Source organism: Mobula birostris, chromosome 17 (assembly GCF_030028105.1).
Source record: "Mobula birostris isolate sMobBir1 chromosome 17, sMobBir1.hap1, whole genome shotgun sequence".
In the NCBI taxonomy this organism is placed as follows: domain Eukaryota; kingdom Metazoa; phylum Chordata; class Chondrichthyes; order Myliobatiformes; family Myliobatidae; genus Mobula; species Mobula birostris.
In genome coordinates this window covers 42,143,544-42,165,750 of record NC_092386.1, presented here as the reverse complement: position 1 = coordinate 42,165,750, position 22,207 = coordinate 42,143,544, and the positions used below count along the sequence as shown (strand labels likewise).

Below are 22,207 nucleotides of genomic sequence, written 5' to 3'. Positions count from 1 at the left end.
ATTGGCAAAAGGGATATGAGAGGATCATGGGATAGGAGGCCCAGGGAGAAAGAAAAGGGGGAGGGGGGAAAACCCAGAGGATGGGCAAGGGGTATAGTGAGAGGGACAGAGGGAGAAAAAGGACAGAGAGAAAAAGGATGTGAGTATATAAATAAATACTCCTGCTCCTGCCCCACCGAACTCATTTCTGCATACCTTGACACGGTTTTATCCCCCCTTGTTCAATCCTTTCCAACCTATGTTCGTGACACTTCTCACGCTCTTAAACTTTTCAATGATTTTAAGTTCCCTGGCCCCCACTGCTTTATTTTCACCATGGATGTCCAGTCCCAATATACTTCCATCCCCCATTGGGAAGGTCTCAAAGCTCTCCGCTTCTTTTTGGATTCCAGACCTAACCAGTTCCCCTCTACCACCACTCTGCTCCGTCTAGCAGAATTAGTCCTTACTCTTAATAATTTCCCCTCTGGCTCCTGGGCACCCGTATGGGTCCTAGCTATGCCTGCCTTTTTGTTGGCTTTGTGGAACAATCTATGTTCCAAACTTATTCTGGTATCTGTCCCCCACTTTTACAATGCTACATCGACGACTGCATTGGCGCCGCTTCCTGCACACATGCTGAGCTCACTGACTTTATTAACTTTGCCTCCAGCTTTCACCCTGCCCTCAAGTTTACTGGTCCATTTCCGACCCCTCCCTCCCCTTTCTAGATCTTTCTGTTTCTATCTCTGGAGACAGCTTATCTACTGATGTCTAATATAAGCCTACTGACTCTCACAGTTATCTGGACTATTCCTCTTCGCACTCTGTCTCTTGCAAAAATGCCATCCCCTTCTCGCAATTCCTCCGTCTCCGCCGCGTCTGCTCTCAGGATGAGGCTTTTCATTCCAGGACGAGGGAGATGTCCTCCTTTTTTAAAGAAAGGGGCTTCCCTTCCTCCACCATTAACTCTGCTCTCAAACGCATCTCCCCCATTTCACGTACATCTGCTCTCACTCCATCCTCCTGCCACCCCACTAGGAATAGGGTTCCCCTTGTCCTCACCTACCACCCCACCAGCCTCCAGGTCCAACATATAATTCTCCGTAACTTCCGCCACCTCCAATGGGATCCCACCACTAAACACATCTTTCCCTCCCCTCTCTCTCTGCTTTCCACAGGGATCGCTCCCTACGCGACTCCCTTGTCCATTCGTCCCCCCCATCCCTCCCCACCGATCTCCCTCCTGGCACTTATCCTTGTAAGCGGAACGAGTGCTACACATGCCCTTACACTTCCTCCCTTACCACCATTCAGGGCCCCAGACAGTCCTTCCAGGTGAGGCGACACTTTACTTGTGAGTTGGCTGGGGTGATATACAGCGTCCGGTGCTCCTGATGTGGCTTTCTATATATTGGCGAGACCCGACGCAGACTGAGAGGTCATTTCGTTGAACACCTACGCTCTGTCCGCCGGAGAAAGCAGGATCTCCCAGTGGCCACACATTTTAATTCCACGTCCCATTCCCATTCTGATATGTCTATCCACGGCCTCCTCTACTGTAAAGATGAAGCCATACTCAGGTTGGAGAACAACACCTTATATTCCGTGTGGGTAACCTCCAACCTGATGGCATGAACATTGACCTCAAGCTTCTGCTAATGCCCCACCTCCCCCTCGTACCCCATCTGTTATTTATTTATATACACACATACTTTTTCTCCCTCTCCTTTTTCTCCCTCTGTCCCTCTCACTATACCCCTTGCCCATCCTCTGGGTTTTCCCCCCCTCCCCCTTTTCTTTCTCCCTGGGCCTCCTGTCCCATGATCCTCTCATATCCCTTTTGCCAATCAACTGTCCAGCTCTTGGCTCTGTCCGTCCCCCTCCTGTCCTCTCCTATCATTTTGGATCTCCCCCTCCTCCCACTTTCAAATCTCTTACTAGCTCTTCTTTCGGTTAGTCCTGACGAAGGGTCTCAACCCGTAACATCGACTGTACCCCTTCCTTTAGATGCTGCTTGGCCTGCTGTGTTCACTAGCAACTTTGATGTGTGTTGCATATGTTATAACTATGTGGTTTTGTAAGTTTTAGTCTTGGTTTGTCCTGTGATTTCTTGTGATATCATTTTGGAGGAACGTTGTATCATTTTTTAATGCATGCATTTCTAAATGACAATAAATGAGGACTGAGTGTCCTCATAATCTAATCTAATCTAATCCAATCTAATCATTGGATAAGAACCATATTGAGGAGAAAGAGAAAAAATAACAATAGTCAACAACCCTATCTAATGAATGGGACGCACTAAATGTGCAAACTGGGGCTAGTTTGTAGTTGAGAAGCCATATATGAAAGGTATCATTTCTGCTCAGCGAAATGAGTCATGGAAGACTGAGTCCAGGGGTAGATTGAGAAGTAAATTGCAAACTTGTAACCTCCAATCACAAACATGAGAAAATCTGCAGATGCTGGAAATTCAAGCAACACTCAAAATATTGAAGGAACTCAACAGGCCAGGTAGCATCTATAGAAAAAAGTACAGTTGACGTTTCGAGCCAAAATCCTTTGGCAGGATGGGAGATAAAAAGCTGAGGAGTAGATTTTAAAGTTTGGGGAGGGGCGGAGAGAAGAGAGAACCACCAGGTGATAGGTGAAACTTGAAGGGGGAGGGATGAAGTAAAGAGCTGGGAAGTTGATTGGTGAAAGGGACAGAAGGCCATGGAAGGCCAGAAAAAGTGTGATCTCCCAGTGGCCACCCATTCTGATTCCGATTCCGATATATCTATCTATGGCCTCCTCCACTGTTGTGATGAAGCCACACTTAGGTTGGAGGAACAACACCTTATATTCCGTTTGGGTAGCCTCTAAACTGATGGCATGAACATCAATTTCTTGAGCTTCCAGTAATGTCCACCCCCCCATCACCATTTCCCATCCCTTTTTCCCCCTCCCATTTTATCTCCTGGCCTGCCCATCGCCTCCCTCTGGTGCTCCTCCCCCCTTTTCTTTCTTCCACGGCCTTCGGACTGTAAAGAGTTGAGGATTGATTATATTAACATGTGATTAAAGTGCATTATTAGGGACAGAGTTTTGGCTTGATTGGAGTATAATATTTTACAGGAATTGCAAAATCTTTCCCTTGATATCATTGGACTTTTTGCACTGTCTGTGGTAGATATAATGTGCTCATAATTGTTCATTTTCCTTTCTACTGATACTAATTTTTGTAACAATGTCAAACTAAATGCCACTAATGGAGACACATCCCTTGGTCACTAAAGAGATATTATATAAATGGTACTGAACGTGGATTTAAAAATATAAGTTGTTATTTAATTAATATTTAAGAGGGCACAGCTTTAAGGTGCTTGGAAGTAGGTCCGGAGGAGATGTCAGGGGTAAGTTTTTACAGAGAGTGGTGTGTGCGTGGAATGGGCTGCCGGCGATGGTGGTGGAATTGGATACGATAGGGTCTTTTAAGAGACTCCTGGATAGGTATGTGGAGCTTAGAAAAATAAAGGGGCTATGGGTAACCCTAGGTAATTTCTAAAGTAAGTGCATGTTCGGCACAGCATTGTGGGCCGAGGGGCCTGTATTGTGCTGTAGGTTTTCTATGTTTCTAATATTTAAGTCAAATAATCATTCTTTCTGTAGTTCTCATTCCTAGTTAATATTCAAAATACTTAATTTTAACTTGGTGGACATGGCCTGAAATTACTTATTCAAACATGGAGTGAGAGAAGAATAATTTTGAACAGAATTTCAGACCTATGATTTAATGAGCTAGCAGTAATTAAGTAAATATCTTCATGTTTATAAAACATTGATGATGGTAACACAGCTCTGATGTGTGTTGGAGAGGGATAATATTCTCTTTGCTTTTCCAGAGGGACGCCAAAGGTCAATTCCTCATTGATTTTGTCTGCAACCACTTCAGCTTATTGGAGAAGGATTACTTTGGCATTAGATATGTTGATCCAGAGAAGCAAAGGGTATGTATTAAAGGCTTTTTTTAATCAGGCAGAAAAAATGTTATTTATTTTTAAAAAATATTTTCCATTCGGATCTTTGGAGATAAATTGCTACAAAGATGCTATGCCCCATGCATGATGATCATCTGATGCCATATTTGGATGCCTCCACTTAATCAGTGGAGACCATGAGTACTGGCATGCTAATGGATCATAGAACCATTATGACTTACTCCACTTCAATCCACACCTAACAGAAATATCCACTAAATCCCGATGATTGGCCAGTGACTCCAATGAACATATGAATATCTGTCCGGGGGATATTCTCTGGATCTCTGAGTAAAATTAGTTTTAGTGCTGCCACTGTTCCTATAACAGGGGTCAGCTGATTTCAGATAGACCTTTTTTTTTCTGCAGTGAACTGATGTTAGCCTGTAGTGGTATCTGTTGTAATGTGAGCATTATTAAAAGTAAGTTAATACTAATTATGATAATGGGGGGGGTTTACTTCCGGTGTGCTTTGTATATAGTCTTCCTGCCATACCATACGGGTTGTGGAAGCCTCTGTATATACGTAACGGTTTTGACGTTCGAGATAAAGTTGTTTCTTTGGGCATGAAGTTGTCGAGTGTGCCTTTTTCAAAGTAGAAGTTACCACATATTTTTGGTGATGAGGTGAATTGGTTTTGTGGACGTGTTGGCACGTTTCGAACGGGAGCAGCAGCGTCGTTAAGGGGCCTCACGTTCAGATACGTTTGGGACTATTGGTGAATTTGTGGAGTTGACAGAGGACTGGCCGGAGTATGAGGAAACTTAGGACACTTTTTCTGGGCTAATGGAATAATGAGGAGGCTAAGAAGCGCTCTATTCTCCTGAGTGCGCGTGGGGCAAAGACTTACAAGCTAATAAGGAATTTAGCCACACTGCGGAAACCGGGGGACATTCCATATGACGAACTGGTCAAGCTCGGGAGGAACCACTACAATCTGAAACCTTCTGTGATAGTCCAACGGTGTAAGTCTCACAGCCGTTTCAGGAAGCCAGGTCAGTCTGTGGCCAATTTCGTGGCTGAGCTTTGGCAGCTGTTGGAGCATTGTGATTTCGGAGCAGTGTTGGAAGACATGCTCCGTGATAGTTTGGTATGGGGCATTAATAATGACAGCATACAATGCCGCCTGTTAGGGGAAACCCCACTGTTGACTTTCAAGAAAGCCTTAGAGATTGCCCAAGGCATGGAGATGGCTGCTAATAATGTCAAGGATATGCAGAAAGGACATGGGGAGCGGTCGCAGTTGTCGGCAGTGCACCAAATCAGGAGGGAGACTGCTAAACAGGCAAAGCGGGTGGAATGTTTCCGGTGTGGAGGGACGCACGATGCAAATGATTGCAAATTCAAGGACACTGCCTGCCATGCTTGTAGCAAAAAGGGACATTTAGCTGAAAAGTGCAGAAGTTCAAAGGGTAAGATTAAGCCTGGGCAGGGGAAAGCTCAACGGGCCCAGGCAGCCACACACCATCTACAAGAAGCAGATGAAGAGGCAGCGTGTGCCTACAACATATTTGGAGTGGAAACTGATCAGGAACCACCTGAACCATATGATGCCACAGTCACTGTTAGGGCATTAAGTTTGAGATTGATTCAGGGGCCACTGCATTGGTCATTAGTGAGGAGACCTACAGGAGGATATGGGGGTCCAACCTGCCTCCCATTAAACCTTCAAAGCTCAAACTCAGGACCTACACGGGGCAGCCCATACCTCATTTAGAGGTGTTATATGTGGACATCTCAGCCGGGGGTCAGAAGGCTGAAGCCAGGCTAGTGATAGATAAGCGCAGGGGGTCCAGTCTTTTGGGTCGCGATTGGCTTCGCAAAATCCAGCTAAACTGGCATGAAATTAAGTATGCACACATGACGAAGGACATTCTGCAATGGTATAGTGACGTTTTCAGGGATGAGCTAGGAACACTGAAGGGTGTGACAGTGGAACTCAATGTCGACCCTGAGGCTACACCACATTTTTTTAAACCCAGGTCGATGCCCTATGCCATGAAAGGCAAAGTCGAGGAGGAGCTGGAACGTTTACAGAGACTGGGCATTATTGAGCCCGTCCAATTTTCAAGGTGGGCGGCTCCCATTGTTCCAGTTTTGAAGGCAGACAAAACGGTGAGGATATGTGGGGATTATAAACTTACGGTGAATCAGGTCTCTAGGCTGGAGGAGTACCCATTGCCACAGGTGGATGACCTGTTTGCGACCCTGTCAGGGGGTAAACTGTTCACAAAGCTGGACATGAGCCACACCTACCAACAGCTGCTGCTCGACGAGGATTCAAAGGAGTACGTCACAATTAATACGCACAAGGGATTATTCAAGTACTGGTGTTTAGAGTGGCGTCCAGCCCTGCCATTTTCCAAAGGACAATGGACACTTTGCTGCAGGGGATTCTGCACGTAGCAGTGTACCTTGATGATATTTTGATCACAGGGGCCTTGGAGGTGGAGCATCTGGCTAATTTAGAACTGGTGCTGAAGAGGCTCTCAGACGCAGGGCTGCGGTTGAAATGCGGAAAATGTGTTCCTGGCATCGAGTGTGACTTAACTGGGACACAAAATCACAGCTGAGGGGCTTTGCCCTGTGGAGGACAAAGTGAGAGCTATTAAGGAAGCCCCAAGCCTGAAGACCACCACGGAACTCAGATCATTTTTGGGCATGGTGAATTATTATGGCAAGTTTCTTCCTGACTTTTGACCCCACTGTATAAGCTGCTTCACAATGACACTAAGTAGCAATGGGGTGAAGAGCAGGAGAAAGCTTTCAAGGAAATGAAAGAACTCCTCCACTCAGCAAAGCTGCTTGTTCACTATGACCCAGACAAGGAGATCACCCTTGCATGCGATGCCTCGCCCTGTGGAGTCGGGGCAGTTCTCTCACATGTAATGGAAGACTGCTCAGAGAGGCCTATTGGTTTTGCTTCACGTACCCTGACAGCCGCTGAGAAGGGATATTCACAGCCAGACAAAGAAGGTCTGGCCATTGTTTTTGCAGTCAAACACTTTCATCAGTACCTTTATGGACATGTATTTACAATTTATATGAACCATAAACCACTGATCAGCCTGTTCAGTGAGACTAGATGAATCCCACTGCTAGCCTTAGCTAGGATACAGCGTTGGGGTCTTACATTGTCAGCCTACCAGTACACTATAGTGTGCAGAGCGGGTGGGGATAATGCAGACACTGATGCACTGAGTCGACTACCTTTACCTGAGACACCTGTTGCTACATATGTGCCTCCAGAGGCTGTCAGAGACATCGAGGGACCCAGTCCTGTCCCAAGTCAAGACTTTTCTTTTACAAGGCTGGCCCAGAGTCGTGGAAGGAGAGGAACTGAGGCTTTATACCAAACGCAAGACAGAACTCAGTCTGCAGGATGGCTGCATTTTCTGGGGGGCGAGGGTCAGCTTGTCTCCCCCTGGCTGTTCACAGATTGTGGAGGAAATTCATGAGACTCATCCAGGGGTGACTGGAATGAAAAGTCTTGCAAGATCCTACATTTGGTGGCCAAGAATGGATCGGGATCTGGAGAGCAAGGTAAGATCATACACACAATGTCAGACTAATCAGAATATGCCACCACCAGCTCCTTTGCACCCATGGGAGTGGCCAGACCACCCTGGTCTAGGCTACATTTGGACTTTGCTGACCCTTTTATGGGCAGATGTTTCTTGTAATGGTAGATGCACATTCTAAATGGATCAAAGTTCCCATCCTGAACATCATCACAGTCCCTTCAACCACAGACAAACTCAGGCAAGTGTTTGCAGTCCATGGGTTGCCTGACACTCTAGTCACTGATTGTGGCCCGACGTTCACCAGTGAGCTGTTCAGTGAGTTCATGCAGCAGAATGGCATTCGTCACATTCGGACGGCCCCTTTCCACCCAGCTTCAAATGGTTTGGCTGAGCTGGCTGTTCAGACAGTGAAGGAAGGCCTGAAGCGGATGACAGGGGACTCCCTTTGCATTCGGCTTTCACGTTTCCTGTTTAAATACTGCCTCACGCCACAGACTACGACTGCCCGCACTCTAGCAGAGATGCTGATGGTGCACAGGCCCAAATCAAAATTGGACCTGCTGCGCCCGGACATGAAGGCAAAAGTGTGACAGACTACTGCAAAAGCATGTCCACCAGTGACTTTGCCAGAGGGCTAGACGCTGGCAGAGGGGTCAGGTTTCCCTGAAGAGGATGGACATTCTCACGCAGACACACAGACCCCTCTCATGCCCCCAACGCCAGACCCACCGAAAACACCATCACCAGCGGTACCTGCTGGGTCACCAGGGGTAGTGCGCAGATCACAGTGCACTCGTAAACCTCCTGACAGACTGAATCTTTGACGAGACAGTTTTCTTCTTCTTGTTGTTAGATTGAATGTTGAATCTCTCATGTTTTCCAGATGCTTGCTATTGATAAACTGTTGCTGAGATACTAGTATAAGTTTTCAGGGGTATGCAAGTTAATAACACCACTGTTTTTATTTCCTAGTTTTTACATTTAGGGAATGTTGGATTTTAAAGGGGGAGAAGTGTTGTTATGTGAGCATTATTAAAAATAAGTTAATACTAATTAGGATAATGGGGGGGGGGTTTACTTCCGTTCTTTTTACTTCCAGTGTGCTTTGTATATAGGGTTCCCGCCATGCCGTAGGGGTTGTGAAAGCCTCTGTATATACATAACGGTTTTGAAGTTGGAGATAAAGTTGTTTCTTTGGGCATGAAGTTGTCGAGTGTGACTTTTTCAAAGTAGAAATTACCACAGTATCTTAAATTTAGAACTGTTTTGGGTTGAATGGAGATGTGCTTTAAAGTTACAGGTGAATGTGAGAAGTGTGCAGGGACAAGCTTCAAAATTTTTTTGGGCAATAAGTGACCACCAGTATCCTTTCCCAGGCTGATATCCCTACTGTTGAGTCCCTAATGACACCTTGTTGGCTCAGGTTGAGAGAACCCCAGGAGAAGCCCATCGTGGTAGAAGGAGAAGGAGCACACTACTTCCCCAACCACTCAAAAACCCACCGCAGTTGATACTTGCTACCCTATCAGTGCAAGAGTCTGCAGTTCCCGCTAAGCCTCATCAGTCTCCCTGGAAATTATAGAGTTAGAGTGGAAGCAAGACATCCTCTATAGCTTATAAGAAGCAGAAGAAGAAACATCTGAACCTTTGCACATGGATTTGTAGTGATATGAGGAAACAACATTGAGAGGACAAACATAAAAGCTTTCCAAAGAACTAGTCATGCCATTTGACTTCTATTCAAAATCCTTCATTGCCTACAGGAAATGCTGGCCACCTCATTTGGTGGAAGATCTGCCTGTTATTTAACGTCAAGCTTTTCTCCTGGTACTGGCTAATTTATTTCAGGCTTAAGATTTGATATGCTTAGTTTGAGGCCTCATATTAATTTGACTTTCCCCTTCATCCCAACGACCCACTGCACTCTGCCATCTCCAGTAAGCTGCTGGACAGTGGGGTTCACTTTTCTGCATGGCTAATGATAACCTGACTCTCCTTGAGTTTCACCTCCCACCTTATAACTCTGGAAAGGCATCATCTGGGCATACTAGTTCTAACTTTTTCCAGTTGATCGTTCAGAGCTGGTGGGTGGCTTGGGGAGAATTTGGTCAGGGAAGTCTGATTTACCAACTGTTTTGATCTTCAGTACAGCATTAAGGGATCTGACCACCAGCCAAAGTGAAATTTTGCCACTACTGGTAGAGCAGAGGATGTTGTCTACATGGATTTTAGTAAGGCTTTCGTCAAGGTCCTACGTGGTTGGTTAACCGAGAAGATTAAGATGCATGGGGTCCGTGGTAACTTTGCTGTTTGATTTCAGAACTGGCTTGCCCATAGAAGACTTCAGTGTAGTGGCTGGAGGCCTGTGAATAGTGGCGTTCTAGAGGGATCCACACTGGAACCTCAGCTGTATGTGATACATATATAAATGACCTGGATGAAAATGTGGATGGGTGGGTTAGTAGGTTTGCAGGTGACTCAAAAATCCGTGGTGTAGAAGACCGTGCCAAAGCATGCAGTGAGGTATAGATCGGTTACAGATATGGGCAAAGAAATTCTAGCTGTACAAGTTGATAGGATGTTAAAGAAAACATATGGCTTGCTCTGCTTTATTAGTCAGGGCATTGAGTTTAAGAATCAGAAAAGTACAGCTTCATAAAATTCTGGTTAGGATGATCTGGCGTGTAGCATTCTATTCTTAATAATAGGCATCTGTTAGTATGGTGGGACCATGGATTTGCACCTTGGAAGGTTTCCAGGGCGTAGGCCTGGGCAAGGTTGTATGGAAGACCGGCAGTGGCCCATGCTACAAGTCTCCCCTCTCCACACCACTGATGTTGTCCAAGGGAAGGGCATTAGGGCCAATACAGCTTGGCACCGGTGTCATTGCAGAGCAAGGACACAACATGCTACCTCAGCTGAGGCTCGAACTAGCAATCTTCAGATCACTAGACCGATGCCTTAACTACTTGGCCATGCGCCAACACAGCATTCTGTTCTGGTCACCCCATAACAGGAAGGATGTCAAGGCTTTGGAGAGGGTACACAAGATGTTTACCAAGATGCTGCCTGGATGAGAGGACATGTGCTATAAGGAGAGGTTTGAGATACCAAGATTGCTTTCACTGGAGTGGACAAGGCTGAAGGGAGACCAGTTAAAAGTTTATAAAATTATGAGAGGGCATAGCGAGAGTAGACAGCCAAAATCTTTCTCCTAGGGTAGAGATATTCAATACTAAAGAGCGTGCCTTTAAAGTGAGAGGGAGTGAACATCAAAGAAGATGTGTGAGGCAGGATTTTGTTTAGACAGAGAGCAGTGGGAGCCTGGAATGTGCTGTCAGGGGCAGTAGTAGAAGCAGATATGACAGAGCGATTTAAGAGACTCTTACATAGCCACATGAATATGCAGCAATATAAGCTACATGCGGGCTAATGGAATGAGTGAGATTAGCCTTATTATCACGTGTACATCGAAACATACAGTGAAATGTGTTGTTTGCTTCAATGACGAACACGGTCCGAGGACGTGCTGGGAACAGCCTGCAAGTGTCGCCTTGCTCCTCGCACCAACATAGCAAGCCCACAACTTACTAACTCTAACTTGTATGTCTTTGGAATATGGGAGGAAACCTGAGCCAGCGTAAACCCACATGGCCATTTGGAGAATGTACAACTCCTTACAGACAACAGTGGAATTAAACCCGGGGCTGTAATAGCATTATGTTATCTGCCATTCTACCTTGCCGTTTGACTGTTTCCTCTGTCCCTTGGAAAGGTTTCAAGAAGAAATTTTGTTTAACTTTTGTTGGATTTCAGTTGCAGCCATTTCCCAGCCCTAGGTTTCTTCAACACTTCTTTGAGTATCTTTCTCCATTCTTAAAGAGATAGAATAGTCTTACAGGGGAACTGGCCTTCAGCCTTGTACTTTGCAAAGTATAACTATGCCCCTGTGTGGTTGAGATGATAATGGGATGGATTGGTGTTGGTGCCCTTCTCAAAGTCCCTCCTTATTGACATTCTGATAAAACTAAGCTACTAGTGACTTGCCATTGTGCCTGGGATCACTCCTGCACTCCCCAGGAACTGCACAGCAGCAAAATAATGTGGCACACCTGGTGGAATTTACTGGGCCATATAGATTCATTAAGCTACAGTAACGCCAGCAGTTCAAGATTACTCCCTTTATCTCACACAGAAGCAAATGTGCCCTTTCTTATTTAAGAGCATATTACATTAGATTCTGCATACTTTGGTCTATAGGAATTTTCCTGAAGAGAATGATTGTGAAATGCTTCTGCTGACTGTATAAAATTCTTCATGCATATTCTAGCCCCTTAATGCCCTTTTGGAATTGTTTCATAGAACACAGAAATCTACAGCACATTCAGGCCCTTCGGCCCACAATGTTGTGCCAACCATGTAACCTATTCTAGAATCTGCCTAGGATTACCATACTGCATAGCCCTCTATTTTTCTAAGTTCCATGTACCTATCTAAGAGTCTCAAAAGTCCCTATTGTATCTGCCTCCACCACCGTCGCTGGCAATGCATTCCACACACCCACCACTCTCTGTGTGAAAGACTTACCCTTTTTAATGCCACGTCACATTTCTACCTTTTCACTTGTTTCCCATTCCAAGTCAATGCAGATGGTTTTCTGAAACAAGTGCCTTCCAGTAAACACCTGATCCTCCTAATTTCTAAAGTACAATATAACCAAAAGTCAATAATGTATAATGATTTGCTGCTGAAAATATAAAAACCTTGCTCTTTAATGTTTCATGATTTTTTTTTCCTGAATTACATCGAAAGAGGTACTGATCTGACGGTATTTTTCTTTATTTTGCTGTTATCTTTGACCTTTTTTCCCCTGCAGGCTGATTGTAAGATCAGACCGTCGATTCTGTTTGAAGTATGTTCACTCATTTTATTTAAGCATTCTCTCCTCACCACCACTGCACCCTGCTTTAGCCATCCAATGTCATGTCCCAGGTTTGCCAAAAGGCATCCTGGTCAATCATGTAGCTGAATGCTGATCAAGCTCTACACTAGTTTGACTATGAAGTTAGAATTAAAGTAATTTTTATGTTTGCATGCTGTACTTGTATTTAGATGTCTGCTATGATTAGTTAATGACCCTTTTACTTCTTCCAGAAATATGACATTTGATTTATTTCTTAATTGCTACTGAAGCTTATCATTTGTTTGGTATTTGCACAGTAAATGCTGACCAAATAATTCTTTGTCCTGTAGGCTCACATTCTTAAGTAAATGCAAGTGAACCTTTGAGATTCATTGGCAAATACATCACACAACACAAAGTAATCTTTGTGTTAGTATAAAAAAATGAGAAAGAGAGATACACTGTTTTCTAATGATCAATCTCCTATTTTTATTTAATAGCATTGGCTGGAATCCAACAAGTCAGTTGTGAAACAAATGAAATGTAAGTTTGACTTTTTTTTACTCTCCCTCTGTAAATGGAGATGAAAAATATCAACAGTTCTATGTAAATAAAGCCTCACTCTACCCTGGCATTAACAGCTGACTGAGAAAAATGCTGCCAATTTCAGACAGTTTTATATCAGGCAATTCTTTTATGCTACTGCTTGGTTATAATAGACCATTTGGAAACCATCGTCTCTTCTCCTGAGCTAGTTACTGCTGCAGTAACATCCTATGTGGTTAGTTATTGATTTTCTGCCAAGACTGGAGCATCTCGAAATGTTTTAAAATCAATAATAGACAACCAAGGATCCTTAAATTGCATCCATAATTGTTTGTCCTTTTTATATTCATCACAGGAATGTTTTAAGAGAACCTGCACTGAGCCAGAAATTTTTTTTTTGTTCTGAGATATTTTAAGCTAGTTTCCAAGATGATAACTCAGATATAACACATGTAGGAATGAGGATCAGAGGATGTTAAAAATCGGCCTTGGCTCACATGGGATGTTCTGATGCTGGGCACAGCCCTTGCTCAATGCAGTTAAATATTGGAGGACAGGGAAGGAGTGAACAAACAGTGGAGGGGTGTAATGCCCCACATTATTATTGACAGAAGTAAAAATACACTTGCTCTTCAGAGGCCTCTAGTGGAAAGACAAATGGAATACAGATTAAAACTCTAAACTTAATTTGTTTACAGCAAATTTGGCAGATGGCATGCTTTTGGAAGTATTCAGATACAAAATATTGTGTGAAAAAATAATGGTTTCCCATATCCAGAAACTGCATGTGAAATAATTCTATTTCTTCCCCTCAATCTATTCTTCTAGAGTTTCCTTAATTAGTTATTTATAAGAAGTAGCAGATTTTCTGTGTAAATTCAGGGATCAAGTAGTTTTGATATAGGGAGGAACATCCCTTTGGTTCTACTTCGGTAGCTGCCTATACTTTAGAAACACAAGAGGTTTCAGATGCTGGAATCTGCAGCTACGGACAGTGTGCTGGAAGAACTCAGTGGTTTGAAATCCTGCTTGACCTGTTGAGTCCTTCCAGCAGATTGTTGTTTGCAGATTCTTTACAATGTTTATGTGTCCTCTGCAGGGGATTTATTACCATCTATCCTGTCAAGCCCCCTAAGAATTTTCTGTGCTTCAAGGAGATCACCTCTCAACCATCTGAACTCAAGTGAGTACAGGCTCACTCTGGTTGATCTGACTACACACCATAAGCCTGTCATCTCAGTAATCAATACCACAAGTACATCTTTATTTAATTAGGTAGACCAGATCCCTGCAGAAAGCAGGAAGTGGTGGGGTCACGTTGTAGCTGTTGGAAGCTGTGAAAATTGATATGCTGAATGGGAAGGCTGATGGGCTTGATGGATGAGGACCAGGAGAACTTCATCCCTGTCCTGTCTGGGGGGGGGGGGGGGGTTGAGGGATGGAGGGTTGATATGGCAAGAGTAGAAGTGCAGAAGTGGAGGAACTAGAGGTGAAAATTCCATCAATAGCAGTGAAGGGGAAACTATGATTTTCCTCTCAAATTGCCTTTCATTTGGTTCCCGACTCCCTTCGGGCTTCCAATCTCCTGGCTGTTTTCAAATGCCCAGCTCTCTACTCTTTTTAAGTCTGTGGAGTGATGATGAGAACTTCTGACATGTGGGTTGATGTAGAAGGTTCACTGGTGAATAGGCAATTTCATATGCAAATATAATTTTAGAATCACTTATTTACAGCAGATTAACAGAAGTGAATACATGCTTGCAACAAGAGTACTAATACAAATATTAAAATCTGTGTTGCAAAATGAAATAATCACAAGTGGTACACAAAGCAGCTGCTGAATATTGTGAGAAGTGAAATATTATTTTGTGCAGTTTCTTTCCTGATGTGCTCTGAGCTTTTTGCCCAGAGCCATGCCTGAAAATACAAGGCTTGTTTTGCATGATTTATTCTGTGGCCCAGAGCATTTCTTGAATAAATACAAGTTTCCCAGACATCATCATGGCTCTGTCTGTCTAAGTAGACAATGGATGCGCCTGTTCCGGGGCGCAGACCTGGGTGATAAATATGGACGTCCTGGGCTGCCCAGACATCAGGACCCCCCTCTTGGCCTCACAGATTTGGTCCAAAGGAATGCGAAGCAGTACATTTGGCATCAGCTTGGCTGCAGGAGCTGCCGGGAGGTGACGTGATACGTCATTCAACCGCCTGAGGGGCTCCACTCCGGATTTGTGTAGGGTTTACTCCTTAGCCTTCTCTTCTCCCGAAGATACCCACAAGGCAGGGGATCCGTAACCCTGGATAGGGGCCCATACCAGGTACAGTCAGCCAGAGCCAGCTGAGCCCAGGAATGTGTAAGGCAGGGTCATCACGCCCTGTAGTAGTGACATATGGAGCCACTACCCACTACCCAGACATACACAAATATTTATTTTGTAAACAGCAAAAAAATTCTGCAGATGCTGGAAATCCAGAGCAAATGCTGGAGGAGCTCCTGCCCTTTACCTTTCCCACCCACCTTCTAGGTAGCCCTCCAGCACCTCCCCATACCTTTTTTTTTCTGGCATCCTCCTTCTTCGTTTCCAGTCTTGAAGAAGAGTCTTGGCCAGAAACGTCAACTGTTTACAGTATTCATTTTCATGGATGCTGCCTGACCTGCTGAGTTCCTCCAGCATTTTGTGTTCACTTTGTATTGCTCTTACTTTTTTTTCCATAATATTTCAGCTCAGCCTCCGTATACCATGTGCTTCAGAGTGAAATTTTATCCTGCAGAACCAATGAAGGTCAAGGAAGAGCTCACCAGGTACTTTTAATTTTCTAGTGAAAACTATACTGCGAGTTTAAAACTTTGATTTTTAAATTAACTGAATCTTTGGATATTGGTGAAACAATGGAGAGGATTGCTACTTTGCACATGTTTGAAAAAATAGAAATAACAGACATGTTAACTAAATGAAAGCTTGTGGGAATAGCGAAGTAGAAACAGATATGTTATAACATGAACTGAGAAACAAAAAGCAGAGAGTAGTGGTGAATGATTATTGTTCAGAGGAAAGTATACAGCTACAGTACTGTGCAAAAGTCTTAGGGTGCCTGAGACTTTTGCACAGTACTGTAATAGTTTTATATATTGCCCTGTACTGTGGCTGATGCTGCAAAAAAAAAACAAATTTCATGATATATGTGAATGATGATAAACCTGATTATGTTATGGGTCTGTATTGTGGACTGAGAGTGCAAAGCGGGCAGGGAGAGGGGAATCATGAGAGGGAGTGGGATGCACCAGAGAGATACTCTGTAATGATCAAGAAACCGAATGTTTTCTGGTCTCAGGGCTGGGAGTGTCTGCATCCGCGCCAACACTTCCCCCCACCCACTGGAGCTCCTTCTATGCCACCTGCTCCACATTCCTCCTGCAGCGCTCCCCCCTTGTCATTCACAACATCCTTTCCTCCCACCAGATTTACAAACTCGCTACCTGCTCCACGTTGACAGATACTGTGCGAAAATCTTAGGCACCCTAGCTAAGAGTTTTCTGCCTGAGAATTTTGCACAGTACTGTATATGCCTGGGGGTCTAGGGTTGATTATTAGGACCAAATATAAACACAGGCGACTCTGCAGATGCTGAAAATCTTGAGCAATGCCATCTGGCCCATCGAGTCTGCTCCACCATTCAGTCAGGGTTGATCCTTTTATCCCCTCCTCAGCCCCACTCTGCAGTCCTGATAATGGACAGGTAAGGAGAAGAAAAGGGGTGAGAAGGTAACCAGAATAGGGAATGGAAAAAGACAGGGTTGGGGGGGGGTGGAAAGACCAGAAATTAGAGAAATCATCTACGTTTGTCAGGGTCATCTATTGTATCTGGTGCTCCTAGTGTGGCCGCCTCTACATTGGTGAGACCCAACACGATTGAGTGACTGCCTTATTGCGCACCTTCACTCTCCAAAAGGTAGGATCTCCCTGTGGCCAACTATTTCAATTTGACTTCCCACTCCCATTCTGACATGTCTGTCTATGGCCTCCTTTACTGTCACATTCAGACTAAGTTGAGCTTGGAGGAGTAACACCTTGGACACTTTTGCTGCCTTTAAAAGTATTATGTAAATACAAATTGTTGTAGTTATTATTGTCAAAATATCAAGATGTCTATCTAGGTAATCCGGGTGCGAGTTAGGACTGCTCTAAGTGCCGAGCTGATTTAGTGAGGTCGAGAACAGCTTCAGCCTGGGCGGTGAAATCTAGACCCAGGATGAATCACTGAACCGCGCGGTCTAGGCCCAGTGCATTTTGCCGGGCCGGGGCCCAGGTCCTAATGTGAGGTATGATCTGGAAATTGGACAATTTAAACGCTGGTCCAGATAGATTGGAAAGGCAGGGTGTCAGGATCGGAGGTGATGTTCACTTCTCTCTTCATGGAGCTGAGGCTGCGGGACTGCCCCTGGCTGCTGTGCTTCATGCCCCGCTAATACGATGAGCTGATACCAAGGCTTTGGGCCTACTCCAGACTGCTGTGGATGTTTGGATCTAAGGACTCAGTCTGGTTCGGAATGCTATTGCTCGCTTCGATTGTTTGCGTGATTTTTTTTTCCCTCTTTCTCCATGCATTGGAGGAGTGGTCTTTTTTTTATTAATTGGGGAAGGGAGGAGAAGATTGCGGCGTGACGCAGCGTGCGCGGCCGCTCCGAATTGATATCATATTTGTGAAGTAGGATGCCGTGCATAATCCTGATTTGATGGAGACAGACGTGAGAAGCATGGAGGAACATCTGGAGAAATTTCTGAAATGCCTGCTTCACTGCCGCTGCTACTGTGCGATCGAGAATCTCCAGAGGGGAAGGCCCCAAATCCTCGGCTTTGTCTATTGCTTTTTGCCAGGGCCGGGGTCGAAGCGCTCGGTAGAGATGGTGCTCGGTGTCGGAGAGCTGGTCGGAGGCTCAGAGTTTTCAGACGGACTTGGAGTCGGACTGTGGTCGGGTGCTTCCAGGATGCTGCATCGGCAAGTTTGCGGCACTGGAAGCTCTTGGCAGGGAGAGTTTTCTTCCTTCAACCATCTGCGTGAGATGATGGGACTTTTGAGAGACTTTGAGACTTTTTTTACCGTGCCCATGGTCTGTTCTTCATCAAATTACGGTATTGCTTCCACTGTTGTAACTATATGTTATAATTATGTGGTTTTTGTCAGTTTTTTTAGTCTTGGTTTGTCTTGTGTTTCTGTGATATCATTCTGGAGGAACAAATTGTATCATTTCTTAATGCATGCATTACTAAATGACAATAAAAGAGGACTGCATGTCCTCATAATCTAATCTAATCTAATTGGGTTCTTTCAGGTTTCTTGCTATGTAGCTGCCTGTAAGCAGGCAAATATCAAGTTTACAAACACGAGGAATTCTGCAGATGCTGGAAATTCTAGCAACACACATCAAAGTTGCTGGTGAACACAGCAGGCCAGGCAGCATCTCTAGGAAGTGGTACAGTCGACGTTTCGGGCTGAGACCCTTCGTCCTGACGAAGGGTCTCGGCCCGAAACGTCGACTGTACCTCTTCCACGAGATGCTGCCTGGCCTGCTGCATTCACCAGCAACTTTGAAATATCAAGGTTGTATAATTTGCACATTCTTTGAGGCTAAATATACCTTGAATCTTAAAACATTCAAGGCTGGATGGATCAGAGTTTATTTAGATCTTCAAAGATAGGAAAGTATCTTAATAAAGTTGCTAAAAATTCTCAGGATCATTGCCTTTAAATAAAGTATGTAACACAAAAGAAATAAAAGCATTTTAATCTTTTTAAATAGATTTTTGTTGATCATGTATACTGCATTCAATTTTGGGCAGTCTTCCTTAAGAAATGTATCAAGATTTCAAGAGGATGTACAAGAGATTAAATAGAAAAGATGGAGATTGTTCTCCATTCTCTCCATAATTTTAAATTGTTTTGACAAAATAAGTCAGAGAAACTGTTGGCTTAATAACTAGAGGTTAGGGATTTATCTCAATTGGAAAAAGAACCAGTGATTACATAGGGAACTTTCATGAAGCAAGTTGCTCTAATCTGGTTGCATTATAGCCTGGTGTGGATACACCAATGTCGTTGGATGGAAATCCTACAAAGAGCTGTGGATATGACCCAGTTCATCTTGGTTAAAGCCCTCACCACCATTGAGCATATCTACACAAAGCGCTGTCACAGGAAAGCAGCATCCATCATCAGGGACTCCTACCACCCAGATTATGCCCTCTTCTCACTGCTGCCATTGGGAAGGAAGTACAGGAGGTTCAGGAGCAGTTATTACCCCTCAACCATCAGGCTCCTGAACCAGAGGGGATAACTTCACTTGCCCCATCACTGAACTGTTCCCACAACCTATTGACTCACTTTAAAGGATTCTTCATCACCTGTTCTCCAAACTTGTTGCTTATTTATTATTATTCTTTCTTTCTTTTTCTTTTGTATTTGCACAATATGTTGTCTTTTACACACTGGTTGTTTGTTGGCTCTATTGGGTGCGGTCTTTCATTGATTCGCTTACGATTTTTGGATTTACTGAGTATGCCCACAAGAAAATGAATCTCAGGGTTGTATATGGTCTCATATATGTACTTTGATAATAAACTTACTTTGAACTTTGATATGTATTGCCCATAGCAAGGTAGAAATATATTCAATAGTAACTTTGAAAAGGGAATTGAACAAATAGTTAAAATTTAAATAAGATGTAAGCCTGCTATTTGAGTGGAGGATTGGGAATCCCTGGGAAGCTCTTTCCCAGAGGTGGCACAAACATTTTGTGCTGTATTACTGTATTGTTCTGTGATGCAATATAAGGTTGGCATGTGAATTTTAAGTACAGCACAAGTGTTTTTATTATTAATCTCTGGATAGGAAATGCAAGCCAATGAAATTCAGTGCAAGTTGACTTTACTTGGTGTATCCTCACAGGGAGGAAGTAACTTCCTGGTTCATTTTTGAAGGTGTGTAACTGGGGTGAGTCGGAGGAAACTTTACACTGCAGGTGGACTGTGATATACATGCCTGACACAGCAAGATGTTTCCTTCAAATTTCTATTTTCTGTTGGCTTCTCAAAATAGAACAGTTCTGTGCCTTAAATTAAATATCTCAGAATGATTCTTTAATTTAGTGCAGACCACTTGCAATCTCTAAGCAAAATCAATTTGATCCCCACCAGATGACTTTGCTGAAGCAGTAACCCAAGTTTAGTAATTTAATTTATGTACATTATGTCAATGAATATTGAGTTGAACATTGAGCTCTTACTGCATTTTATTGTTATAAACCAACAAAGAGACCAGATGAAACCCATGTCTAGTTCTCTGCATGTTTATTTTAGACTCTAATTTAGACTATACCTGGAGTGACATGGTAGCGCAGAACATATCATAATGTTGTACAGCATCAGCTTTTAGATTGGGGTTCGATTCCAGCCAATGCCTGTAAGGAGTTTGTACATTAACTGTAATTTTCTGCATTTTAGTACGTTCTTCTGATACAGATTGACAGGTTATTTCTACATCCTATTTTAATATCGAATAACACTCGATATTAAACTTGTGAATATGAAGGAAAAAATCTGGATTTTGTTTACAAAAGAATCCATGTTATTTTTACTTCAGAAACAGAACATATCATTTGCAGCAATATTTGAAAATAATTTTAAGATTTATCTCTTAGAAAATATTTGTGCCAAGAAATTTGTCCTGGGGTTAAAATAGTTATTAGTATCCTGCCTTGCACTATTTTGCAAAGTTTTAAAAACATAGCAAAACTAAGAATAACACTGTCACAAATCAAAGTTGCTGGTGAATGCAGCAGGCCAGGCAGCATCTCTAGGAAGAGGTACAGTCGACATTTCAGGCCGAGACCCTTCGTCAGGACTAACTGAAGAAACAGCTAGTAAGAGATTTAAAAGTGGGAGGGGGAGGGGGAGATCCAAAGTGATAGGAGAAGACAGGAGGCGGAGGGATGGAGCCAAGAGCTGGACAGGTGATTGACAAAAGGGATATGAGAGGATCATGGGACAGGAGGCCCAGGGAGAAGGAAAAGGGGGAAGGGGAGGAAAAGCCCAGACGATGGGCAGGGAGTATAGTCAGAGGGACAGTGGGAGAAAAAAGAGAGTGAGAGAAAGAATGTGTGTATATAAATAACGGATGGGATACGAGGGGGAGGTGGGGCATTAGCGTAAGTTAGAGAAGTCAATGTTCATGCCATCAGGTTGGAGGCTACCCAGACGAAATATAAGGTGTTGTTCCTCCAACCTGAGTGTGGCTTCATCTTGACAGTAGAGGAGGCTGTGGATAGACATGTCAGAATGGGAATGGGATGTGGAATTAAAATGTGTGGCCACTGGGAGATCCTGCTTTCTCTGGCGGACAGAGCATAGGTGTTCAGCAGAACGATCTCCCAGTCTGTGTCGGGTCTCGCCAATGTATAGAAGGCCACACCGGGAGCACTGGACGCAGTATATCACCCCAGCCGACTCACAGGTGAAGTGTTGCCTCACCTGGAAGGACTGTCTGGGGCCCTGAATGGTGGTTAGGGAGGAAGTGTACGATCGAGACAACTCGCGGATACCTCCTCTTATTTACCCCTCGATCGTGACCCCACTAAGGAGCACCAGGCCATTGTCTCCCACGCTATCACCGACTTTATCCGCTCAGGGGATCTCCCATCTACTGCTACCAACCTTATAGTTCCCACACCTCGCACTTCCCGTTTCTACCTCCTACCCAAGATCCACAAACCTGCCTGTCCTGGCAGATCTATTGTCTCAGCTTGCTCCTGCCCCACCGAACTCATTTCTGCATACCTCGACACTGTTTTATCACCCCTTGTTCAATCCCTTCCGACCTATGTTCGTGACACTTCTCACGCTCTTAAACTTTTCGATGATTTTAAGTTCCCTGGCCCCCAGCGCTTTATTTTCACCATGGATGTCCAGTCCCTATATACTTCCATCCCCCATCAGGAAGGTCTCAAAGCTCTACGCTTCTTTTTGGATTCCAGACCTAATCAGTTCCCCTCTACCACCACTCTGATCCGTCTAGCGGAATTAGTCCTTACTCTTAATAATTTCTCCTTTGGCTCCTCCCACTTCCTCCAAACTAAAAGTGTAGCTATGGGCACCCGCATGGGTCCGAGCTATGCCTGCCTTTTTGTTGGCTTTGTGGAACAATCTATGTTCCGTACCTGTTCTGGTATCTGTCCCCC

General features: G+C 44.1%; 1 protein-coding gene across 1 annotated transcript in view; it reads left to right on the top strand.

The window, feature by feature from the left end:
• frmd3 (FERM domain containing 3) overlaps window positions 1–22,207 on the top strand; it is a 168,889-nt gene that overhangs the window by 83,377 nt on the left and 63,305 nt on the right. Inside the window, exons 2-4 of the mRNA XM_072281086.1 lie at window positions 3,867–3,971; window positions 12,930–12,972; window positions 15,700–15,778. Coding sequence (XP_072137187.1) covers window positions 3,867–3,971; window positions 12,930–12,972; window positions 15,700–15,778 — 227 coding nt within the window. The remainder of the gene's footprint in view (window positions 1–3,866; window positions 3,972–12,929; window positions 12,973–15,699; window positions 15,779–22,207) is intronic.